Source organism: Typopeltis vanoorti, chromosome 17 (genome assembly GCF_054136105.1).
Source record: "Typopeltis vanoorti isolate ZY-2024b chromosome 17, IOZ_Tvanoo_1.0, whole genome shotgun sequence".
NCBI lineage: Eukaryota > Metazoa > Arthropoda > Arachnida > Uropygi > Thelyphonidae > Typopeltis > Typopeltis vanoorti.
Window position 1 is genome coordinate 16485360 of NC_143565.1, and position 26598 is coordinate 16511957.

General features: G+C 35.1%; 1 protein-coding gene across 2 annotated transcripts in view; it reads right to left on the reverse strand.

Moving 5' to 3' along the window:
* Positions 1–26598, reverse strand: part of Pect (phosphoethanolamine cytidylyltransferase) — a 241938-nt gene that overhangs the window by 194118 nt on the left and 21222 nt on the right. For both annotated transcript variants that reach the window (XM_090407732.1, XM_090407731.1), the window contains exons 3-4: positions 13147–13192; positions 10830–10915 (exon numbers count right to left, since the gene is read on the reverse strand). In XM_090407732.1, coding sequence (XP_090263858.1) covers positions 10830–10915; positions 13147–13192 — 132 coding nt within the window. The remainder of the gene's footprint in view (positions 1–10829; positions 10916–13146; positions 13193–26598) is intronic.

Here is a 26598-nt window from a genome sequence, read left to right on the forward strand (position 1 = left end):
AAATAATTTGAAAGGTGAGAAATATGCAATGAGAGAACATATGAAAGAGTTGTTAGAAGAAGGAAAAATGAAGAGTAAGAAAGGTAAGCTTGTGAGTCTGCTGCCTCAGTATGAGAGGACAGAAATGAAAAGAAGGGGCCATGAATGCCAATGAGAAGATTGTGCAGGAGGAATGATGTGAAGTTTATGTGTGTGTAAAGTGAATTTGATGGACATAAGGGCTTGTATATGCCTGATGGACTGCACTTAAATGGTTTTGGAGTTAGGTGGTTAGAGAAAGTGTTGGTCAGTTAGAGAGTTTGGAAGCGCAAAACCAAGGAAACTAAAACTATTAGGGGAGAAGTAATCAAGCATGGAAAAAAAAAAAAAAAATTAAAGTTGGTGAAACTAGTTGGTATAACATATTTGTTTCCAAAATATACTTGATCAATAAATCCCAATAGAAGTCATTTCCATAGTTTTCGTGGTCAAGCTAAAAAAAATTAAAATTAAAACTTTTACAGGTAAATTGCAGACTCAACTATGTAAACATTACTGAAGACAATTTGCAGCAGTTTGAAAATAAGAACCAAACCTTGGAGTCTCATTGACAAACTCTGAAGAAGAGATTTATTGATTCCGATAGGGAGGTATGTAATGAAGATTTGTCTGTAAGGATAGAAAAATTAAAACACCATGGTGGACAGAAGAAGTTAAAGAAGCAGTCCTGGAAAAGAAGAAAGCATACTAAAAGTTCACAAATAAGTTGGCAGATGCACTAAAAGAATACAGAGAAAAATGTAAGAGAGCTAAGAAATGTGTAAAAGTAGCTAAAGAAAAGTCGCTGGAAGACTTTGGTAAGAGTATGGAAAATAAATATTAAGAAACTGCAAAATGTTCTGGAGGCTATTGAAAAAACTTTAAAATGGAGGAAAGAATACTATAAAAGATGATAAAGCTAACATAAAAACTGAAGATAAGGATATCCTAGATGTCTGGAGTAATTACTTTGAAAGACTGTTAAACAAACCAAGCAGTGACAGAACCATACTAGAAAATTTTCAAGAGGAATGCAAAGAGGAACATATACCAATACTAGAGGTAGAAAAAGCAGTCAAAAAACTTGAAATGTGGAAAGACAGCTGGAGTAGATGATATTCAATCAGAAATGCTTAAGTATAGAGGTATAAATGTTTTGCAGTGGCTACACTGCATAATTCAGAGGGCCTTTAGAGATGGTTGAATGCCCAATGATTGCAGCAAAATTCTCATAGCACCCATCTATAAAAAAGGGAATAAAGCTGAATGTGAGAATTAGGGGAATTTTTCTACTGAGTGTTCAAAGTAAGATTTATGCAGGTATACTTGAAAAGAGGTGAAAAAGATTGTGGAAGAGAAACTTGGAGAAGAACATGTTGGGTTCAGGCCAAATAGAGTTTATCAAAATCTGATTTTCACTTTAAGACAAATAGTTGAGAAATCATGGGAATGTGACAAAGATCTGTACTCAAATTTTGTAAATCTGGAAAAGCATATGACAAGGTGCACAGAGCAAAGCTTTTCGAAATACTACAGTTATATAGGGTAAATGGAACATTACACAGAGCAATACATAGTCTATATTTAAGTTGTCAGTCAGGAGTTTGAATTGAAGGAAATACATGAAGATGGTGTAAAATCAGAGGTTTGATGTAAAATCAGAGGTAAGACAAGGATGCATATTATCTTCATTATTCATCATCTATATGGATCTCATTATGAAAGAAAGTGGCATTAGGCCTCATATTAAAACTTAGCTCTTTGCTAAGTTTTAATATTGCACTAGATGTTGTACTCGTAAACATCTAGTGCAATTCTCCAGGATTTTCTAATTTAATTGAATAACAGCTGTAACAAATTTGGCATGAAAATCAGAAATAAAAAAACAAAACTATGAAAATAGGCAGGAACATAGAAAACTTCAGCTGCATTCTGAATGGAGAACTTATAGAATAAGCAAATTATTTCAGCTATTTAGGCACAGTTTTTTAGTGAAGATGGCAGCTGAATCTGGAAATCGACAATAAGTAAAGCTGTTATGCCAGCCGAATAAATTTATATGGAATAAGAAAGAGATTAGCCAAAACACCAATCTAGCGGTATACAAGACAGTGTTCAAACCAATTTTGTTATGCATCTGAGAGTTGGGTTAGAAATAAAGCATTTGATCAAAGACTAGAGACCACAGATATGAGGGTTCTGAGAAAAATTAGAGGAGTGAACTGATGGCATCAATGCCAGAATCATATTACAAATGAAGATATTAGAAAGAAACTTGACACTATTAGTATTCGACATGTAAGAAGGGCTAATCTAAGTGGTATTGGCCATTTAAATAGAATGGGTGAGGAAAGGTTAGCAAAACAGGTGTTGTTTCCAAGATGGCAGGAAAGAGACCCAGAGGAAGACCAAGGTCTAGGTGGATTGATTCAGTCAGAAGTGCCTTAGAAGCATGAAATGTTAGAAATGACAATACTGGAGTGCTTACAATTAACAGACTAATTTGGAGACAAATTGTTGATAGGAGATTAATAATAATGTAAACTTAATCATGTAGTGCTGTTATAGTAACCTGAACACCTTTTGGGGGTACATATCAGGAAATTGATGATGATGATGCAATGAAGCATGTATCTAGGATAGAAAAGTACAGGAATGATTATGAAGAGCTGAGTGTAGTTTTCCAGGCTTCAAATCATCTGAATGGGTAGATAATGACATTATGTAAAGGTAACTGTAGGTGCAAGGGAATGTTGAAATGCATGTACATGAATACCCAAAGTATCAGAAATAAACCAGAACAGTTTTTAGTATTGTCAGCTCAACTTGGCCAAAAATTATTGGTATCAGCAAGACCTGCTTGTCTGAGAATGACATAGTTACAGAGATGTATTTCAGAGATGATAGAAGAAATAGGGCAGGAGGAGGGGTATTATTAATGATAGCTGAACAACTTCAACTAACAAAAATAGAAGTTAAGGAAAATTGTAGATCTAATGGAAATGGTTCATTTGAGGCTATCTGGTGTGAGATAGAGACCAATAGGCCAAAATATATTGTTGGTTGCTGCTATAGACTTGGGGGGGGGGTGCAGAAAAAAATGTGGATTACATGTATCAGCAGATTAGCAGAATGAATGTAGGCTAAACAATTAACATGGAAGACTTCAACTATGGTGATATAGATTGGATGGAGGAAAGGCACATGGCAATATGGAAATTAAATTTGTAGTTACCATGGGATAATTACCTGAAACAGCATGTGATGGAAGGGACTATGGGTTTGAAAGTGTTGGATCTAGTATAGTATCAGAAGATCTATCTATAACTAAAATAGTATTTCTATCTCTGATCAAGGAAAGTGTGGGAGGTGTCAAGAAAAGTTTTATGCAGAACTACAAAGCTGGCAATTATGACTGAACTTAAGAGGCAATTTGGAGCAGTGCCATGGCATAAGAAACTATACGGATTGAATGTCATCAGTGCATGGGAAAGTGGTCAAGGATTGTTTGAGCGAGATGGTATCAGAGTGCATAAACTGAATAGGGATTAAGTGAATGACTGAGCAATATAAAGCAGGAGATGGAAAAAAAAAAAGCATTGTGAAAGGTATTATTATTATTACATGACACCTTCAGGGAGTCCAAAGACTCATCGAGGAAGAGCACCTACTCTACAGCTCTCTGTCTCCACCACTCAATCCAGCTACACCAACGGCATCTACTACCCACTACTAATACTAGTATTTCCACAGACAACCACAAACATTCATGCTCACAGTGGGATTCAAACCCGCGGCCTTTTGGCAGGAGAGCGGACATGCTAACCATTGGCCGACTAGTCTGGCAAAAATTCCCATGCTGGGAATCGAACCCGGGCCTCCTGGGTAAAAGCCAGGTATCCTAACCACTAGATCATGTTGGATCTGAATATAAGCAACATAATATATAAGCAACTTATATAAGTATATAAGTAACAAAGTGATCAGCATGTCCATGAGTAATATAAAGCACAAGCAAGAAAGGTAACTAGTACGGTAAGGAAGACTAAATCAGATTTCAAGAGAAAATTAACTAAACAGGCCAAAGTAAATCAAAAAAAGGGTTTTTTTCACTATATTGCAAGTAAAAGAAAGAATAATTATGGAAGGATAAAAGGATAACTTCACTCAATGCTGATGGCAGGACAGCAACAGAAGCAGAAGAAATAGTTCAGTTAATAAGTGATCACTTTACAAGGGTATATCATCCAGGTGGAGACTTTGTAGTTAATGAGGTAGCAGAGACTGTTGTGAGCATTGAGATAGATGAACTGGAGGTACTCAGTACATTGAAAATATCAATGTGAATATAGCAGTGGGCCTGCATAGTATGTCAGCTTGTGTGCTACAAGGATGTGCAAGTGAACTGGCAGTGCCTCCAATGGAGTTGTTTAATCTAAGTCTCAGCTCTGGCAAGGTTCCAAAGTAGTGAAAAGAGGATAAGATACTTCCATTACATAAAGATGGCCCTAAGCAAATTACAGACCAGTTAGTAGCAGTGTGGTTAAAGTATTGGAAAAGTTGGTCAAAAGTAAAATTCACAAATGGGTGGATAGGAATATGACACTTTATAGAGCAGCATGGCTTTGTAAAAGGTAGGTCCTGCCTCAGTAATTTATTCACATTTTATAATAAGGTAACAGCAGAACTGGATAAAGGAAATGGATATGCCATGGTACTGCTGGACTTTGCACAGGCATTTGACAGCATACCACATGGAAAACTATTACATAAGCTAGAGCAAATGGGAATGAATATGAGTGCCCCAGGGCTCTGTACTAGGACCACTATTCAATATGCTGATGATACAGCAGAAAATTTGAGGGTGGGGGGGGGTATTCAATTGTTTATTGATGATGCAAACTGGAGAGGACAATAGTTAATAAATGTGATGTAGATATCTTACAAGATTATGTAAATAAATTGGCAGCATGGGCAAAGGACAATATTTATTAATTCGATGTAAAATGTAAGGTAATTTTGAAATGAAAAGATTAACACTTTGTATAAGACTGATGGTACTAGTTTAGAGGAAATTGATGAGGCTTGGGATCTGAGGATGATGGTGGATAGAGAGATTTGAAATTCAGAAGACTTACTGCAAGGGTTGTGCAAAACAGCTCAGAGGATTACTTGGATGTTGAAGAGCACACTGACAAGTAAAGATAGGGAGGTTATTTTCCTTCTTTATAAGGCTAGGATTAGGTCACATGTTGACTACTATGCAAAGATTTGGTCACCTGCATTTCTTGAGGATCGGGAGGCAGTGGATTCAGAGACAAGTGACCAACCTGGTGACAGGTCTAGAATGTTTCCTATGAGGACAGATTGAGAGTATGTGGGTTGCAGAGTTTAGCTGACAGACAGAGGAGAGGGGATGTGATAGAAACTTATAAGTTACTGAAGAGATACTATAAGATTGACACAGAAGAAATTTTTCAATATGGGGAATAGAGGGAAAACAAGGGGTAATACTTGGAAGCTGTCTAAGAGTGTGGTTAGTAAGCTATGTGGACTAGGCTCTTTTCTTGGAGAATGGTGAATGAGTGGAATAGGTTGCCACAGGTAGTTGTGAGCACCCCAACAGTGAACAGGTTTAAGAGGATGTATGATAAGTATTGTGTTAATGAACAGAGTGTGTCTCCTGCAATGAACCTTTTGACTTCATGGGGTGCCCATGTAAATAATAATAATTCTATAAGAATTATAGCCATTAAACAGAAAGGGTGGCATACATAGTTGAGTTCTGCTGCAAGAGAGGCCTCATTAAAACAAAGATTAGAGGCTCTATTAGAGATTTATGATATCATATTGCTGGGGTGGGGGGGGTTGAAAGTTTGTGGATGTAGCTGTCCAAAATCTACTTACATGAGAGAGTACATATCAGGAATTTGTCTATCTAGATATATCATGATTGTCATTAGAAAAAAGTCAGTCAAATATTTTTTAACCTTTTCACTTTAATGTATATTTTCCATTTTTATTCAAATATTCCTTGCAGGTATTTATTTTTTCCATTAATGAAGAACATTTTGCATTCAAAATGTTTTAATTCTCTGGTTTATCTCAACAATTTGCTTTCCAGAGTTTTAATTTTTCAAAGAAACGGAGTTATCTAGTTTTCCTATGATCAAGACAAATCATAAGAGTCCAGTGTATTAGGAAGAATGCAAACCGACAGTAAAGGATGGCTGACTATGAATACGAGGTAATTACTATTATTTTTTGAACTATGAAAAGAAACTATATATATATATATATATATATATATATGTGTGTGTGAAGAAAGGCTTAGGTATTGGCAATTATTCATACTAACTTTTTATGGTACTGACTCACATCATAAGAGCAACAATAAATATAATAAATAAGAGTCTATAAAGAGTCTTGCATTTCCAACTTAGCTGGCTACAAAGACAGGAAATAATGTCAATATCAGTCTTGAAGAACCTAACAAATGCACATGCTACCATCATTTTGGTAGGTCAGGATTAGCAGTCCATCCACTCCTTTACACAGGATTAAATGGAAGTTTCTGCAAACCTCAGACTATTTTTATAATCTTCATCAGCTATAAAGCACTCCTCTAACATCAATATATATATATATGGATGCATTAACAAAAGCTTTGGAAATTATTATTTTATAACTACCTTTAACATAGTGGCTGTAGATTAATTTAAATTCAATCACTGAGGACACAATGACAGGGTATTAGTTCTTTTGCCCATTATAATTTTGAAATGGTTCACAGTTGCTTGATTGCGAGCCTTGAAACCCAGCAAAATATTTGCAGCTTACACATCATTATATTACTGATATGTAGCCTCAGGGGGTGTTCAGCATAATTATGATAATACTATATGAAAAAGTTACACCATTACTAACTTCTGATCAAAAATTTTCCTCCAAATTAATCTGTTATCTGTCAAGATTCCAATATTATCAGATCTTATATTTCTGTTTTTTAAGGCACTTTTTACTGTATCAATCCATCTTGGTCTTCCTGTGGGTCTTTTCCCTGCCATCCTGACAAAGAACACTTGTTTTAATAATCTTTCCTCTTCCATTCTGTTTAATTGACCATACCACCTAAGATTAGCTTTACTAACACATTCCTGAACTAACAATGGCAAGTTCTTTCCTAATATCCTCATTTTTAATATGATACTGCCATTGATGCCATCTGTTCACTTCACTAATCTTATCAGAACTCTCATATCAGTCTCCAGTTTATGATCAAGTGTTTATTCCTAACCCAGCTCTCAGATCAATAAATAAAAACTGGTTTGAACACCGTCTTATATACAGCTCATTTAGTTTGATTAATTTCTTTCTTATTCCATATAAATTTATTCAGCTGACTTCATACCATACCAGCTTTACTAATTCTTTATCTATTTCCATATTTAATTTACCATCTTCAAACAGACATATTAATTTCAATTCTTATAATGTTGTGAGTTATACTATCAAAAGCTAATATGAATGAATTATGAGCATTAGTAACACTAACAACAGCCAATTTAGCTGTTAAATAGCATTAGCTTAGAGAGAACATGAACTGATTACTAATGCTCATAATTCATTCATATTAGCAAGACGATGGGATAGCAACTAGAAGTAAAGAAGAAAATTAATTTCGAGTTTTTGAGGGATAACTACCTCAGGCAATATGGAACAGGTAGCATGCAAGGAATGAGGGTCTTGGATTTGATCACCTCATCACAGGATGTCATTATAAATGTGGTGTTAAATCTCCCTCCAGTTGGTGGGAATGACCATGAAGCAATTATGGGTGACTGCCAGCCATATGAGGACTTCTTCAAAGAAAGGCTATATGTGGAATGACAAGGCTGGTGATTATGAGAAGCTCAAGAGACAGCTTGCAAGTGTAGTAGCATGGAATGAAGTGTTGAGTGGAAAGGAGATCAATGTTTGGGTGCTATTTCAGAACTATCTAGTAGAAGCAATGTCTGAATGTATTCCAAGGGTCAAGAGGTTAAATAAGGTAGGTGTGAAATCAATGAATGAAGAAATTAAGCATGCAATACAGAGACAAAAGGCATTATGGAAACAACATGAAGGGTGGTAATAATCAATTCCATGAGGAATACAAAGAATAGGAAAGAAGGGTGAATAAAATTTAGCTAATGAATCCAAAAAAGCATCCTAGAGAGTTGTTTCGATATATAGCTAGCCAAAAAAAAAAAAAAAAGATTATAGTATGAGGACATTGATTGAATAGAATGGTATAAGAATAACTGCTGGGGAGGATATAGTTAAGATATTCAATAAGCAGTTCATAAAGGGTTTTCACCCTTGTGAATGTGACATCATGGAAAGTTCAGAGCAGTGGATGAGGAGGAGGAAAGACAGCCTGTGAGTGAGCAAGAGATATATGTGGAATTGAGTAAACTAGATATTAATAAGGCTGTGGGACTTAATGATATATCACCACTTATTTTGAAGGAATGTGTCAGGGAGATGACATTTGCCTTTGCATGTTTGCTTAATATGAGTCTTACAATGGATCACGTTTCAGAGGAGTGGAAGAAAAGCAAGATTGTACTGTTTCATAAGGGGAGGTGAACAGAACTCAAGCATCAAATTAGAGGCCAATCTATGTCAAGTGTTGTGGTTAAAGTGCTGGAGAGGCTAGTTAGAACCAGGATCCAAAATTGGGTTGAAAAGAGTGGTGTTATCTTTGATGAACAGCATGGAATTGCTAAAGAGAAGCCATGTTTTAATAATCGACCTTTTTTTCAATAAGGTGACAACTACAATGGATGAGAGAGAGATGGATACACAGCAGTGTACTTAGATTTTGCAAAGACTTTTGATTAAGTTGAACTAGAGTATATGGGATTGAATATTAGATTAGTGCAATGGATTGGAAATTGGCCATTTGATAGATATCAGCAAGTTGTTTATGGGGGAGCAATATCCCAGAAGAGAAAAGTCATTAGTGGGGTGCCTGAGGGGGGGGTCTGTTTTAGGGCCATTGCTGTTTAGCATGTATATTAATGATATTGGATTATACTGTTGGAAAGAACTATGAGGAGTAGACCAAATATTGTGGCCTTACAAGAAGACTTGAATAGACTGAGTGAACAGGCAGAAGAGTGGGGCTACCAGTTTTCAATGTGGCAAACTGTATGGTTTTAAAATTTGGAAAACAAAGATGGGATGTAGAGTTTACACTTAGTGGGTGATGGTGAGTAAGGATCTAAAATTCAGAGGACACAGACTTGTATTAATAAAGAGATTCTGGTTCCATTGTATAAGGTCTTGATTAGGCCACATATGGACCACTGTTTACAGATTTGGCCACACAGTTTTCAAAAGGATAAAGAGATGTTAGAGAGGATCCAGAGGCAACTGATTAAGGTAGTTTCTGTCTCTGGAATGTTGAATATGAGAAATGGTTGAGAAAATGTAATTACAGAGTCTAGTGGATGGGCGGAAGAAGGGTGATATGATAGAGATGTACAAGGTGGTAAGGGGTTGTTATAGGATTATTGTTGAAGAGGGGTTTTTCATAACATAGTGAGAGATGGGGGGTGAGAACAAGAAGTCATCCCTAGAAGCTGTATAAGGAGAGTGTAAGCAAGGGAGAAGCAGGTTTTCTACATGGAGAATTGTGAATGATTGGAATGAATTGTCTAAGAGTGTGGTGTCTGCAGACTATGTATTTAAAGCATGGGATGATGAGTTGTGGATAAGACAAAGGCACCTCCAGCAATGAATCTTTGACTCCATGGTGGTCTTAGGATGATGATAATAATAATAATAACAGTGCTGATCAAATTACCATGATATTAAAAGAAGTAACAAAAGTGATATTGTGTACAGAACCTACTACTTGATATTTCATTTATTTGCCATACTATCTTACATTTTACTATTTTAACTGATAAAATTATTAAATTATGAACAGTTACATATGGTGATAACTCGCAATACCATAAGAACAGAAATAAATTTGTTAGCTTGGTTAGCCAAGTGGTCAACATACCCACTCTCCAACCAACAAGCTATGGGTTCAAATCTCACCATGGGAATGGATGTTTGTGATTGTCTTTCAGGTGGGAGAAGAATTTCATTGACTGGTGTGAGATCACTGAACCTCCACTTGCTGAAGACCTCAAGTGGCTTGAAAACATTCCATGTTTGGTCTCTATGGCAAGATTTTCAGATTATGGAAAACAAAATAATGAAAATAGAAAAAAAATCCTTAGTTCACCCATGCACTAATGAACTATGGGTTTACAATCTTTTTTGGGTAGGAGTCACATAAAAATACAGATAAATAATTTATTAAGTTGCTGATATTTGCTGAATTTTAAGCCACTGTAATCAAATAATTGTGGAAACAATTGAAAAACTGTAATGGAAAAGATTAATTAACTGACTGATTAATTTAGATAGCACAAAAAGAAGAAGTCTTACTAATAACATTTCTGCTAATACAATTAACTCTTACTACAGCAAACTCATAAGGACTTCATAATACTTTGTTATAGTGAACAGTTTGCTACAGTGAATTTCCTTTAGGATAACAATGTGCTTATCAGGCTTTGGTATATACACTTTTTGGTGATCTGTTATAGTGAGACAGTTTGTAATAACAGTGTGTTAACTATAGTGAGTCATTTATATTACCATGATATTAAAATGAGCAACATAAACTATATTATGAATAAAAATGACAACTTGATACTTCATATTCTCCATATGAATTTTACAATTTATATTATCTTAAGTCCTACCTCATCAACCCATTTAATAGCTCGGACCATTTTATATCTATCATTTTCAGTGAAAACAGGAGGGCCTTTATGCTTTGTAATTTCTTCTGAAAATAAAGAAACAAATTTATAAATCAGAAATTATAATCCTAACTTTTCTCCTTATTATAATTTTATAAAGAATGAGAATTTTTATTACATCAAAATGCCCTTTCTACTTCTATTTCTGTTGTATTGGGCAGTAGATACATCACATTTATATTTTCAATCAAATTGCCGATGTGAAGAGGATGTCCTGGAGCATTGTCAAGAAGCAATAGAATTTTAAAAGGAATGTTTTTTCAAGACAGTAGACACGTACTTCTGGAATAAAACAATTTAAGAACCTGTCTTCAAATAAAACAATTGTCATCCAAGCCTTAGGATTACTCCTGTAGTAAACCGGCAATTTATTCCTGTCAATATTTTTCAAAGTCTGGGGTTTTGTGAATGGTAAACAAGAAATAGTTTTAATTTAAAACCAGCAGCATTTCCTCCAAGAAGAAGCATAATCCTATCTTTAAATGCATTAAAATCAGGCAGCGATATAGTTTCTCTGTGAATGTAAGTTCGTTCTGGCGTCCTTTTCCAGAACAGTCCTGTTTCATCTACGTTAAAAATCTGCTCTAGCAAATGGCCTTCATCTTTTATCATCTCTTTCAGATTTTTCTTGAAAATTTCGGCACTTTCAAAATCGGAACTATTAGCTTCTCCCATCATTCATATTGTATCTAAGTTCAAATCGGCTTTTGAATCGATAAAGCCAACCTTTACAAGCATTAAATGTATGCTCGCCGTATTTATCTTCTTCTTGTTTCTTTAAATTGTCAAATAGGCTGCGTGCTTTTGTTTGAATCATAAACAAACTGAGAGGAATATTCTTGTTGATTTGATCATCTATCCATATCACTAAAAGCTTCTCCATTTCATGAATTGGCCCTTCTCATTTTTTCGTTAAAATTGTACATTTCATATTAATTGCCCCTTTAGTTGCCTCCATTATTCTTGATTTATCTTTTATGATCGTCGAAACAGTTGCAATAGTTTCTCATGCTATTTCACCGACTTTCTTTTCTTTGCCATATGCTTTAATGACCTTCATTTTGACATCTAAACTTAAAGCTTTCCTCGCCTTCTTTTTGATGTTGGAATTTTCATCAGTAGTTTTACTTCTCTTACTGGACATGATACGGTTATAGGCTTTGCTTGTCAACTAATGGCGACACTGCAATGCGTATGCAAAAGCATGTGATATATGTATGTATATGCTGGCGGCAAAGTTAAATTAGAGAATTTTTAATAATAATAATTTCGACCGTCATAAGTACGAAGCGTCGTAAGTCAAGGACTATCTGTATACTGAAAACAATTCAAATCGTAACAAAGATTTAACAGAAGATTTAAGTCCTAATTTGGCACCCTCTAAGGTTGTATAGAGGTTTTTATAGTTCTTGGATTAAAGATGATCTTAAAATGAGTCTCCCAAATTTTTGGCAGATTAAAGCATTACTTGTTGAGATTAGGAGAGTGTTTCATAACTACGGCTGACTCTAAAAATTGTTTCTCCAACTTCTATACAGCACACTGGTTTTCTTACATGTAATCCTATGTGAAAGGGCATCCAAAGCATGACCTGCAGTCCTGACTTGCCATAATGATAGCAGCAAATGTATTTTTTGTGTTCTCTGAAGAAGATGTTAAAAAAAGATCTGTCTTTCTATAGCCATGTAACAATCACAGGGTACATCATACACCCAAAGATGTGACAGAGAATGAGCAGATCAAGGTTGCTAATTTGAAGTGTGGTTTGAAAGTATATCTTTTCCATTATATCCATGATATAACAGATAGAAATGGTGCAAGTACTTAGGTTTTGGTACTTAAATTACTTAAACAAGAAGATTCTATACTGTTGGGCTGGATAATAATGTAATTGTTTATGCAAGTATCTTCAAGTGTATTAGCTTTCTATAAATAGAAACAGATAATGAACCACCTGAAAAACAAATGACAAATGCAGTTATTTGATTCAAGAAATGGAAGTTATTTGATTCTTTTTCCATCATGAATTGTGATAAAGCTTTTTTCATGAAAAATACTATTTTATATAAACTGCACTGCACTGTACTTTAAGCATTCATGTCTGAAAATGGACATGTGAATATATCCATCTTTGTATCAGCAGAGATATTTCATTTACATTTCCCAGATATTTATATTTTCAATTCTATAGGTTATGGCATATTATAAATAAATAAATAAATAAATAAATAAATATAAGCTGTACTGATTTACTTACCATCTGTGTGAACACCAACAATTAGATAATCACCCATTGCTTTAGCCTGTAAGGTAACATAGGAAAGTTTTATTACCCTTAGTTTGATCAACAATTCCTGAAATAACACAGACATACATTTCTTATTTACAATAAACTGTTACAAATATTCTTGATTCACTTGTGTGATTTTATTAGTCACATAACCCACATATTATATAAACAATATTAGTTTTAGACCAGAAAGAATATCTAAAAACATAAATTTTTCAAGGCTAATCCTTAGTTCTGTTACCATTTTAAGTCTAAATGGGAGGCATCTCAAGTAGAGATTAACTATTCTGTTAAGTGGGATTATTTTCTAATGATTGCTCTTTGATAAACCAGCCAAATAAAAGAGCTAATGGAGAATCCACTTGTTACATATTTTCTGAAAACAATGTAGTTTAATGCAGCAAAATGTAAGGTCTTGAGGTTTGTGACACATCGATGCATACTCTATGGGAGGAGTTAAACTGGAGGAAGTAGGAGAGACAAGAGATCTGGGTTTGATGATTGATAGAAACCTGAAATTTAGGGGAGATATTGCAAAGGTAGTGAAGGTAACACTGCAATAATGAGAAGGACACTGACCTGCAGAGATAAAATGGTTATCATTCCGTTGTATAAGACTCTGATCAGACCGCGCTTAGACTATTCTTCTCAGATCTGGTCCCCAGGATTTGAAGGGGATAAATTAACTGTGGAAAGGGTACAAAGGTGGATAACAAAGATGGTGTCGGGACTGTACAATGTTAGTTATGAGGATCAGCTGAGGGAGTGTGGACTGCAGAGTTTGGTGGATAGAAGAAGGAGGGGTGATATGATTGAGACTTTTAAACTGTTGAGAGGTGGTTACAGGGTTGACACTGGGGAGTTCTTTCGCTTGGTTGAACAGTGGGAAGAATTCATTACAAGGGGCCATCCCTGGAAGTTACAAAAGGAAACTGTGAGAAAGAGGGTGAGGAGTGGTTTCCTAGGAGGGACCTCCCGCGATGAATCTTGATAGACTTGTGTTTCTTAGAAAGAACCTCCCACGATGAGTCTTTTGACTCCATGGAGGCCTAAATAATAATAATAATGTCATGACAGCTGTCACCCAAGACAGCTTAGTTGACAGCATCGCTATTCTCTAGTCAACAGGACAGGGATTCAAATCCTATTGGGACATAAAGCAAACACTGATATAACAAACTAGCTCACTACAGCAAATTACTGAAAAGTACCACCAAAGATCCACAGGTAATAATGCCATATCATAAAAAAAAAAAAAAATTAGTATAGCAAATGGTCAGCCATATCCACTATTTTCTGTGGTTTTCTATGCTGCTTTATGTATCTATAACCTTTATGTTTAATCATCATCATCATTATTAGCCAATGTCGATCCACTGCTGGATGAAGGCCTTTCCAAGATTACACCAAAACTGTCTGTCCATGGCTCTCCTTTTCCATGTCACTCCTGCAAATCTGATGATATCATCAATCCACCGTGATTTAGGTCGGCGTCATGGCCGTTTTTTCTGTCGTGGAATCCAATCCAGTACTTCTTTTATCCATCGTTGATCATGTCTTCGAGCAACATGCCCAGCCCATTGCCACTTCAGATGTTTCACTCTTCCTATGATGTCAGAGACTTTCGTTTGATTTCTTATCCATGTATTCCTTTTGTGATCCCATCTTGTAATACCAAGCATACTTCTTTCCATACTAAATTGTGTTGTTCTTAATTTTTGAATTTCCTTTGCATTCAGTGTCCATGGTTCACAGCCATATGTCAGTATAGGAAGAATACATTGGTTAAAAACCTTTCTCTTCAGGAAAAATGGTAGTTGGCTTTTGAATAGTGAATGTAATTTTCCAAATGTTTTCCACCCAAGCATCATGTGCCTTTTAATTTCATCCGTAATATTTCATTCCATTGATATCTGTTTCCTAAGTATATATAATGACCTACTTGTTTAATTTCCTCATTATTGATTTTTATTATTTCTGGTTGGACATAGCTATTGAACATAACTTGAGTCTTTAGGCCTGCTGTTTTGCTAGCAATTTGGAGTTCATGAATACGAGTCTGTAATTCATGTGCAGTTGAAGTAAAGATCACTATGTCATCTGCAAAGCGTAAATGGCTTAAATATCTTCCATTTACCTTCAGACCCTTCCCAATCAAGAAGTTTGAATATTTCTTCTAGGCATGCTGTGAATAATTTTGGAGATATTGTGCCACCCTGTCTTATACTTCTCTGTATTCCCACAGTAGAGATATTTCCATTGAAATGAATTGCTGCTGTGACATTGGTGTATGCTGATTTGATGGTCCTGATGTCCTCCACTTGTTGGTTTCGTAATGCTTCAAGTATTGCACAAGTTTTAAGTGAATCAAAGGCGTTCTTATAGTCAATAAAACCAAGACATAGTGGTAATTGATATTCATCACACCGTTCAATAATCTGCTGTACAACTTGAATATGGTCCATTGTACTAAAGCCTCTTCGAAAGTCTGCCTGTTTTTTTGGTTGTGCTAGGTCTAGAGTAGCACAAAGCCTATGAGCTAAGACTTTTGTAAACACTTTGTAAACTACTGATAGTAGACTGACAGGTCAGTAGTTCGTCAAGTCTTCTATTTCACCTTTTTTATGTATCTGAATTAGGGTAGCCTTCTTCCATGTTGTTGATACATAATTTTTCTTCAGGCATAAAGTAAATAGTTTCGCTAAGAGTTTGTAGATGATTTCTCCACCTGTTTTTAGAAGTTCAGCTATAACTCCATCCTTCACCTGCAGCCTGATAGGTATCCATTTTGCAAGCTTTGGATGCTCCACATAACTTCTTCTGGTAGAATCTGTGGTACTTGATATCACATCGTTCAATAATCTGCTGTACAACTTGAATATGGTCCATTGTACTAAAGCCCTTCGAAAGCCTGCCTGTTTTTTTGGTTGTGTTAGGACTAGAGTAGCACAAAGCCTATGAGCTAAGACTTTTGTAAACCAGTAGACTGATAGATCAGTAGTTGTCTTCTTCTTCATTTAATTCATGTTCCTGAAGTATTGAGTAAAATTCTTCAACTCTTTTTGCTATAGCATATCTATCTCTGGTGATGGTCCTGTCCTGTGGTTTGACTGCAACCATCTGTTTGTTGCTGTTCATTAATTATTGTTTGGTTTTTTTGAGACTATGGTTGTTTTCAATTGTTTATTGTATGAATTTACAATTGAATTTTCTTATTTCTTCCGTGATATGTTTTCTGATCATTTTGCACAATTCAGTGTATTCAATTTTATTCTGTAGATTAATTGATAGCTTCATTTTTCTTCATAAGCTGTTTTGTTTCTTCAGAGATTTTGTCATGTTTCTGTTCTGTGGTACCAGCTATTTCAAGTGAGCATAATAAAAGTTTTGGGTAATAATGTTATTACTTTCTGATAGATCAGCATTGTCATCTATAATAAGATGTTTAAATCGTTGGAATATATCTTTTTTTAATGTTGAGTTTATGTGCAGTTGAGTCTATGTTTTGCTTTGATCTCCGAAACATTTTTCTTCTTTCATTTTTGGCAGTTTATTTGGATTTTACTGCATACCATATGATGGTCACTTCCAATGTTGAAAGTATTTATAACAGAGCAGTCTTGAAAGATGTTTTTCTTATTGCTGAGGATAAAGTCAATTTCACTAGTTTTTCCATTTGGACTTTTCCATGTCCACTTTCTATGTTTTTTTTTCTTGAAAAAGGAATTCATGATATACAGGTTTTCTTTTTCTGCAAATTCATTAACCTTGCTTCTCTGTCGTCTCTCATGCCATATCCAAAACTTCCCACTGAGCTTTCATCTGAATGTTGTATAATTTTAGCATTAAAGTCTCCCATTACAATTCTGAAATTATGTTTTCCTTTATTGTAAAGTTGGGATATATCATGATAGAAGGCTTCAATTTCTTTATCAGTATGACTTATTGTTGGTGCATAGACTTGGATGATCTTAAGAGTGTAGCTTTTTGAGATGTGAACAACAATACTTGCTATTCGATTGGATCGGATACACTTCAAATTCTATTAGTTGTTTTTCAGTTTTTGTTGATCAAGAATCCAACTCCACTGATTCTTTCTTTACCTTGGCCTCTATAATAGAGTATGTCTCCATTTTTTAATTGAAGAATTTCTTCGCCATTATGTCTAACTTCGCACAGTCCAAGAATGTCCCATTTTAGTCGCTTCAGCTCTTCAGTTAGCCATGCTTCACTGCTCAGAGTCCTACAGTTTAATGTTCCAAGGTCTAGTTTCCAATGGCAGCATGATCTAGTTAACCGGGGATTCTTAACACCCTCTGCCTTTATGCTTAACTGCCTGCTGCCATAGGTGGTAACAATCCGGCCTCTGGAAATGAGGGCCATTTTATTTCTGTCGGATTCATCTTGGAAGGTTAGGCCACAAATTCACCATGCTGGCCAAGTGCGGGTTGGTGAATTACAATTCACATGGGATCGCCAGTCCCAAAACCACTGGTCCACAGCTCTTTATTCAATATATTCAGAGCTGCCCTGATATACAAAGGATGGTAGTCAGCGTTTCCCCCATCTGCCACCTAGGGGACATGCTTGGTAGCCCTGAGTTATGTTTAATATAGCATATAAATTTATAAGGTCCAAATTTTTTTCAAGCAAAAGACTTAATATAAGATAATTTACACTAAATATTTCAGAATCACTTAAACAAGATTGCTGAATCTGGCTAATCATATTCCTGATATGTATACCCTCGGGGGGGGGGGGGGGGGGGATAGGATACTATAATAGTACCACATGAAAAGTTTATATTATTACTAACTTCTTATCAACAATTTTTCACAAAATTAGTCTTCTCTCTCAGAACTCCATTCCTATCAGTTCTTATATTTTGGTCTTCTAAAGCACTTCTAATCGCACCAGTCCATCTAGTGCAGTGCTCTTCAACCTGGGTAGTACCGCCCACTAGTAGGCGATTTAAGCTTTCAGGTGGGTGGCAGAATAATTACATGTTGTATTAAAAACATCCAAAATATAGAAACTTAATTTCTGAGAAAATGTATGTGAAAAGAAAAAAGTTAAATATCATAATTAATTTGAGTTTATCATCATAATTAAAAATTTTTAAAAATATTTATGAGATATGGCAAATAATATAGTACAAGATTGTTCCAAAACAATTTTGTCATGCCATGATATTGGTTGAATGCTTAGAGTACATACGGCTGTATGGGTATTGAACATACATAAAATAAGAATGTGCCAAAAACATTTTCATTCAATGTACCACGATATTGGTTCACCAGTGTACACAGTCTCTGTGACTCAGTCTGTGTGGTATTGCCATTGATGAGATTTCCGATTTTTTTTTTCATATTATTATTAATATTATATTTATGGCTATTTTGCCTGCTTCTGTTTAAGAGTGCCCCTGTTTAAATGTCATTGGCTTTTTACTCACAGATTCTTAAGGTATTGTAGATGTATATTTACCAATAAATATATGTAGCATAAAGGAAGAGAAATTTACACATACCTTTTTCTGGGTGTTGTGGCTCTTCTTCTTTCTGTGATGTGCAAACTACTGCAGTTAGGGTGTTTTGGAAGGAAGTGTGTGTGTGGGGGGGGGGGGGTATGCAATGTTGGAGAATTGAAATAGAAAATGGAAAAAACCCTTTTTTTTTTTTTTTTTTGTATAATATATATATACACATATATATTATATTATTAGGGATGGGCAGAGTGTTTTTTTGTATAGGATGGGAAAGGGTGACAGGGGTTGAAAACAGCAACTGATTTTTAGAGGGGGGTTGTGGGAAAAGGGGGTTGATGGGGTGCGGTCCGTTTCAACTATGCTTGGTTGTCGTCTGAACACATGGAGGAAGTGGATGCTATGTCCGGTCGGTTAGGTGCTTCTGCTTTTTAAGTTTTTGTGTTATCGTCTATTGATCGGGGTTGTGACCTCAATTTTATGTTGTGAAGCTTCCAAACCTTGGAGATTATGTAGGGCCTGTGGAAGTTGATAGAGTTCACGTCACATTTTATGGCTATTGTTTCCGATATTCTAAGCATTGTTTCATTGTCTTGTCTATCTACTATGATGGCCTTGTCGATCTGTGGGGTATGTTTTTGTTCAAGGGCGTGAACAGCTACTTCCGTTTTTTCCAATTGTGCTTTGTATTCGATTTTTTCTTTTTGATGTTCATTTTTTTAGTGTTTAAATGTTCTGGAATAGGGATGTTACAATCGCAGAAGTGTTCTTGTAGTCTTGTCCATAAAGACCTGATGGTGGAACCTGTGTAGGTGATATTACAGTCTTTTTGGCAGGGAAATTTATAGACTACGTTGTGGTGTTCAAATCTTTCTTTTTGTGTGTGAGATTTAGTGGGTTTTAGGAGATTTGCCAATTTTTGGTTTGTGGTGAATACCAGTTTGTAGTTAGTATGCTTGAAGATGTATTTATAGGCTTTGTATGTGTTTTGGGTGTATGGTAGTTTGATAATTTTTTGTGTTGGGAAGTTTGTTTTGGTACTTGGGTTGTTTTGGCCGTCCTGTTTGCGTGACTTATTAGTTGTGTACGATAGTTGCGATTTTTGAAGATCTGTGTTAGTTTTTTAATTTCTGCATTTAGATTACTATGATTGGTTGAAAATTTGTAAGCATTTATGAATTGTGATAAGATGACCGATTTTTTAACGGAATATGGATGGTATGAGTGGAAATGGAGGTAGTTTCCGATATGCGAGGGTTTGTGGTATATTTTCGTGGCTATTTTGTTGTATGTTCTGATTAATGTCAAGTTTAAGAAATTGATGGATTTGTTCTGTTCGGTTTCGATGGTGAATTTTAGTCTGTTGCTGTAACTGTTTAGGGATGCTTTTAAGGTGGTGATGTGTGTAGGATTTCCAATGCACAGAATATCGTCCACGTATCTGCCATAAAAGGCAATACCGGGAGGGAGGGAAGGGTGGAGTAGGAGTAATTCTATGTGTGCTAGGAATAATTCTGCTAATGTTTTGGCTCATAGGGAGTCCAAAGATTTGAATACACATGTTGTTGTTGAACTTGAAGAAGTTTGCCGAGATTATTAGTTTTATTGAGTTAATAATGTCACTGGGCGTTAGTCTAGTAAGAGAGTGTAGCGTGTGGTCTTCTGTGAGTAGTGTGTGTATGATGTCTAAAGTTCTGGGGATATCCACGTTGGTGTATAAAGAGGCCGCATCCAATGAAGTGAGGATGTCTTCCTGGGATAGGGTTAAGTTTTGTATTTTTTGAAAATGTCGTCCGTGTTTTTTATCATGAAGTCAGACGTTGTAATTAATGGTTTGAGAGATTTCGCTACAAATTTTGATAAAGGTGGTGTGGTGGTGTTTTTGTAGAAGACTAGTGGCCTCATCGGGTACCTGTCTTTGTTGGTTTTTATTTGTCCGAACATACAAGGGGTGCGTGTGGTGCGTTTTTCATTGTGGTTTTGTCTATTTTGGTTTCATTTTTTAGGGTGTGTAGGGTACTGTTGATTTGTTTAATGAGGTCAGCGCGGGATCAATTTGGATTTTTTGGTAGGTGTGTTGGTCGTTTAAGATAGCTGTTATTTTGTTGTGGTAATCAGTTTGGTTTGTGATGACTACTGTATCCCCTTTCTCAGCTTTATTGTTCATAATGTTCAGGTTCCTTTTTAGGGATAATAGGGCTTTTTGTAAGTTGGGGGTGATGTTTGGTTTTATTATTATTTTACTATTTATGATGTTGTTAATTTTGTGGAATATTGTTTCTTTGTTAGGGTCATTCTCTAATTTTGCTTGGATTTCGATAATGATATCTCTGTTTTGTATGTATTTTGGGGATACGCCAAAGTTTAGTCCTTTGCTCAGGATGGTGATTTCATCGGGTGTGAGGTTGTGATGCGATAGACTGATGATGGAATTGTTTTTTGTGGGTTTTAAGGCGGTAATATCCGAAGGGTTGGAAGCAGTGCGATTGTTGTATTCGGTGTTTGTTAGTGTGTACCATTTCTTCGCGTGTCGAGCTTCTATTAATAACGTGTAGTCGTTGATGTGAGATTGGGTATTATCCCAAAAGACTGCCCATTCGTTTGGGGTCAGAAGCATTTTCAATCTGTTTTTGTTTTATGAATGCATGAATATGCTTGTCGCTTCTTTTTAAATCTGTTGTTTATGGCTTGTTTTATGAGAGCACGGGATGCCCGGTAGGAAATTTTTTGTTTCCACGAATTGTGCTGTTGCCGCGTACTCAATTATTAATATTATTGTGTTGTGATCTGAATAATTTGTGCAACAAATAATGAAGCCATGTCTCAAAAAAAAAGAAATATGCTTGTGGCTATTTACTAGAGTATCTGATAATAGGTTTCATTAAATCTATTACAAACAAACAGCTTCCAATGCATTTACTGTGCCACAAGACATTTTCTAACAAAACAATGAAACCAAGTCGATTGTGAGGACATCTTGCTAGAAAGCATCCAAAAAGATAAAGATAACCCCAATGAATATTTTCAAGAACTGTATGAAAGATTTCAAAATCATTCTACAATAACTGCATCATTCAAGAAACAAAATGCAAAGAATGAAGATGAATTAATTGCAGCTTATCATATATCACAATTAATTACAAAAAGTGATAAAAGCAATAACATTGAAAAAACTTTGATAATATCCTCTATCAAAGAATTTATCTCAACAGTAATGCATCAGGATCCAACTGAAGTTATAAAAACATTGCCCCTTAGCAATACAACAGTAAGGCAATGCATTGACAAAATGGATTAATGATGAAAATAAACTCATAGCTATTCTCCAAAGCTCATCATTTTCCATGTAGTAGGATGAGTCTACCATTGTAGATAATAATGCTTTACTGATGGCATATGTACAGTACCTAAATGAAAACAGTACACACACATACATTGGAAGAAGAATGTTATTCATTTTAAATCATATTTTAGATACAAAAGGATTATCAATATTTACTGCTAGGAAATCATACTTTGCAAAAAATAATATACCCTTGAACAATATTGTTGCATGCACTATTGATGGAGCACCATCAATGATAGGTCACTATTTGGTTTTGTTGCTTATTTAAAGGAGGAAGTACCAAACGTTTTGTGCACTCATTGTGTGGTACATAGGCAACGCCTTGTAGGCAAACATTTCAATACAAGCCTTCAATCTTCATTAAGTATAATACTTAGGACTATAAATAAGATAAAAATCGAATGCCAAAAATGATAGAATGTTTTGGCAGCTGTGCCAGGACAATATTGAGAAATTTATTAGGTTAATGTAACACACAGAAGTTCATTGGCTCTCAAAAGGTGCACACTTGACTTGTTTTGTTGAATTATATGAGAGTGTCATACAGTTTTCTGAAAGTGAAAATGAGACATCTCTGTCAACAATTAAAAATAATAAAGCATAATGCGTTTTATTTGGCAGGCATTTTTAAGAAATTTAATGAAATTTTATAGCTTCAAGGAGCCAATATATAATTTATCAATTGCAAAAATGTTGTGTCATTATTTATCAAAAACTTGATATTTTCTGTCATCATAATATTTTGAATATGGAATTTCATCAGTTTCTGGAATTGCCATCAATAAAAGATGATGTAACTCCAGAGGAGATTGAAAGGTTCAGTAGTCATCTCAATGAACTTAAATTGGATATGGAAGAATGATTAAGTGATATTTGAATCATATTTGAATCATTTTAATGCAAATGCTGCTGAGGCTGATATAACATGTCAAGAAGAAGAACTATTAGAACTTAAATATGATGGAGAGAATAAACTGAATTTCAATAGTGGTGAATAGCAAAAACTCTGGCAAAATAAAGAAATGCCTGCCTTATATGCAAATATGTGGAAAATTATATTTAATTTACTGATACCTACCTTTCCCTACCTCATATCTAGTGGAATCAGTCTTTAGTGCTGTGAATCATATTGTCACCAAACACAGAAACTGTCTGAAAATCACTGAAAGAGGAGAACTCTGCTTGTTCTTACAAAAATCGAACCAAATACCTAACATTTAGTTTCTCAGTATCAGGTTCAAGGATCTTAAATTAAAAGTGATTTCAATTAAATTTATTGTCATACGTAAGGTATGTAACTTTTACCCTCATGAAAGTTACAAAAAGGTGCTAAGTATTAAAAGGCTGAAAAGCACTGATCTAGTGCCTAGATCAGTGCTTTTAATATTTTATCTATCCTATGGGGATTATAGCCACTGGCTAAGAAAGTGTGAGCAAGTGAGTGACTTCAGCAATAAGAGCATTGTCTTTGGAACAGATAGCTTTAGCTCTGTGAATTAGTGCTTTTAGGATACCATACTGTTGAGCTGGAAGATGGTTTGACTGTAAACAGTCAAACCATCTTCTATAAACAGACAAAGATATGGAACCATCTGGAAACTGTGTCATTAGTTTATCCAAGAAAGGCAGACAGTCATTAGTTTTCTGTTACATTGTGAAGTGGATTTTAGGGTGTTGGCTATTTAAATGCATTAAAAATTAATCCAATGTGTCTGGACCATGTGGTCAAATAGCAAACACATTTTGTGTGTTTATGAAGTGCCCTGTTCTTATGACCTGGCTTACTATGGACAGACAGGAAGAACTATTGATATCCACCTTGGTGAACACAAAAAATACATCTGGCACTATTGTTATGGCAAGTCAGGTCTAGAAGACCATGCCTTGGATACACTTTCACACAGGATCAAACGGAAGACAACAAAAGTGCTATAAAGAAGTCATTATAAGTCAGAGATTGTTTTTGAAATCAACAGCAGCTTTAAAACATACTCCAAACCTCAACAAGTATGGCTGTATAAATATATCAAAAATCTGACAGACAGTCATTTTAAGATCTAATTAATACTTGTTTTCTCTCTTTTTCCAACATAGATGGCATTCAATTATTATTATTATTCCTCAGATAAGCTTCATAAAAAGCTTTCAGGAAGCAAGCTAAGTTATATCTCAAATGAGATCAACACAAAGAAAATAAAAATAAAATCCATATATTACATTAAGTGAAGTAGTTACAGCACTTAACTACATTAAAGCCAAAATTGTGAATTTATATAATTTATTGTCATTGTATAAATACTGAAAAAATTTAATCCTATCCAACTGCAACTATAAATTACCAATTACAGTAACTATTATTAATACATTACACAGAAAAAAAAGGAAAATTTGTATGAATTTCATTGTTAAAAAAAACAGAACAATATGTGGTGTAAACACATAATATATAATCATAATTTTAATAATAAAAATTATTGATTTAAATTTTTTTTTTTTTTTATATAGAACTGTAATATGGAAAATGAACCATAATCTGCAGGACTTAATTGCTGTACTTCGTAAAATAACATGTTGGAATATCACATAAGGTGATTATGGTATAGATGTAAATATTTTTGAGAGCAATAAAAAAAAATTATTAAATATAGTTGTAATATAGTTGTAATATAATTAAAAATATATATTACAACTATATATGGGCACCTCCAATTAGTGTGAAGCCTATTCACAGGAGACCAAATCTATCATACTGCTCCTTGAACCCATTCCACTCATTCACCACTCTCCAAGCAAAAAATCTAGTCCTCACACCACCAATGACCACACTTTTATTCAATTTCCAGAGATAACTACTTGTTCTGGTCCCTCTAGCTAGGTGCTGACACATTTTCCCTACATCTATCCTATAAAATCGTTTAACAACTTAAATGTTTCTATCACATCTCCTCTTTATTCTCCTATCAACCAATTTCTGCAATCCATACAGCCACAATCTATCCTCATAGGGAACATTCCACAGGCCACTCACCATCTTGGTCACTAGCATCTGAATCCGCTACACTGCTTCCTCATCCCCAAAAAACCCAGGGGACCAGACTTCAGCACAGTAATCCAGATGTGGATGTATCAAGGCCTTATAAAGAGGAATGACAACTTCTTATCTTTACTTGTTAATGTGTTCTTCAATAGCCAAGTAATCTTATGGACTACTTTAGCAATATGTCCTCTAAACTTTAACCCCCTGTCTACCACCACCCCTAAATCTCTAGCTTCATCTATTTCCTGGAACATTTACAGTGCCACCAATATGATACACAGCTTGTAATCTATTTATCCCAAAATGCATAACTTTACATGTCTCGAAATTAAACTGACACCCATTAACTTTTAACAATACTAACAGCTTCTTTAAATCATCCTACAAGCTCTCCACATTGCCTTGATTAACTATTACTCTGTAACTAATTTCACATCATCAGCAAAACAACTGAATATTTCCTTTCAGGTTATTTCCTATATTTCCAAATTAAACAGCAATCTGTTTAATTTGTACATAAATTAATTAGAACAAATTGGAACGATTAAAAAAATTAAACAGCAATGACAACAGCACTGAACCTTGTAGCACACCACTAGTCACCTGTTTTTGCCTTGATTCTGCCTCTCCATATGCAACTTTTTGATATCTGTCCAACAACCACCCCCTCTTATCCACTTAACCAGTGTCGCATCCATCCCCATTTCTTCTAATCTGTGTAACAGAGTTCCATGTGGTATTATGTTAAGTGCCTTTGCAAAATCCAGCAAAATCATCGTGTAACCTTTTACTTTATCCAACTCAGCTGTTTATTATAAAAAGTTAGTAAAAGACATGGTCATTTCCCTTGCACATTCTCACAAAACCCTAGCTGATATCTCATCTAATCCAAACAGCTGTATTGACATTGAGATTCTGCAATATCCTAAGAACCTCCAATTCATCCACATCTTCAACCTATGTAACAGACACTAATGTGGGAACATTAGTGTCTGTTACATAAGTTAAAGCAGTAATCTCACTAGGAAGATATATGCTTGCAAAGTGGTCACTCAGTAACTCGACTATTTTATCTGCTTCGTCTCCTTGCGATCATCATCACTCATTAAGGTTAATCTTTCATAGTGATTCTTCCTCTTACTTGCCACATAATGAAAGAACTCTGGGATTTCCTTTGGCCTGCTCAGTTAGATTCTATTTTACCTTTCTTGCCATGCTGGTCACCTTTCTTGCCTGAGCCTTGCACTGTTTGTGAGTTTGCTTGTCACCTTTCTCTTTATATACCCTCCACAGCATTTTCTTCTTCTGCAGCTCATGTTTAATGATATTACTCATCCATCTAACTTCTACCTGATTAACCCTCCTTACTCTAGGTATACAATTTAATACTGCTTTCTCTAGATGACCCTTAACTATATCCCATGCACTGCTAACATCCTTACCCAGCAGTGTTTTATGCCATGGTACAGATTTAAGCTTCTTCATAAGCATGTCATAATCACCTGCTTTGTCATTCCACAGATACCCCTTCCTGATAGAATATTCCTCATG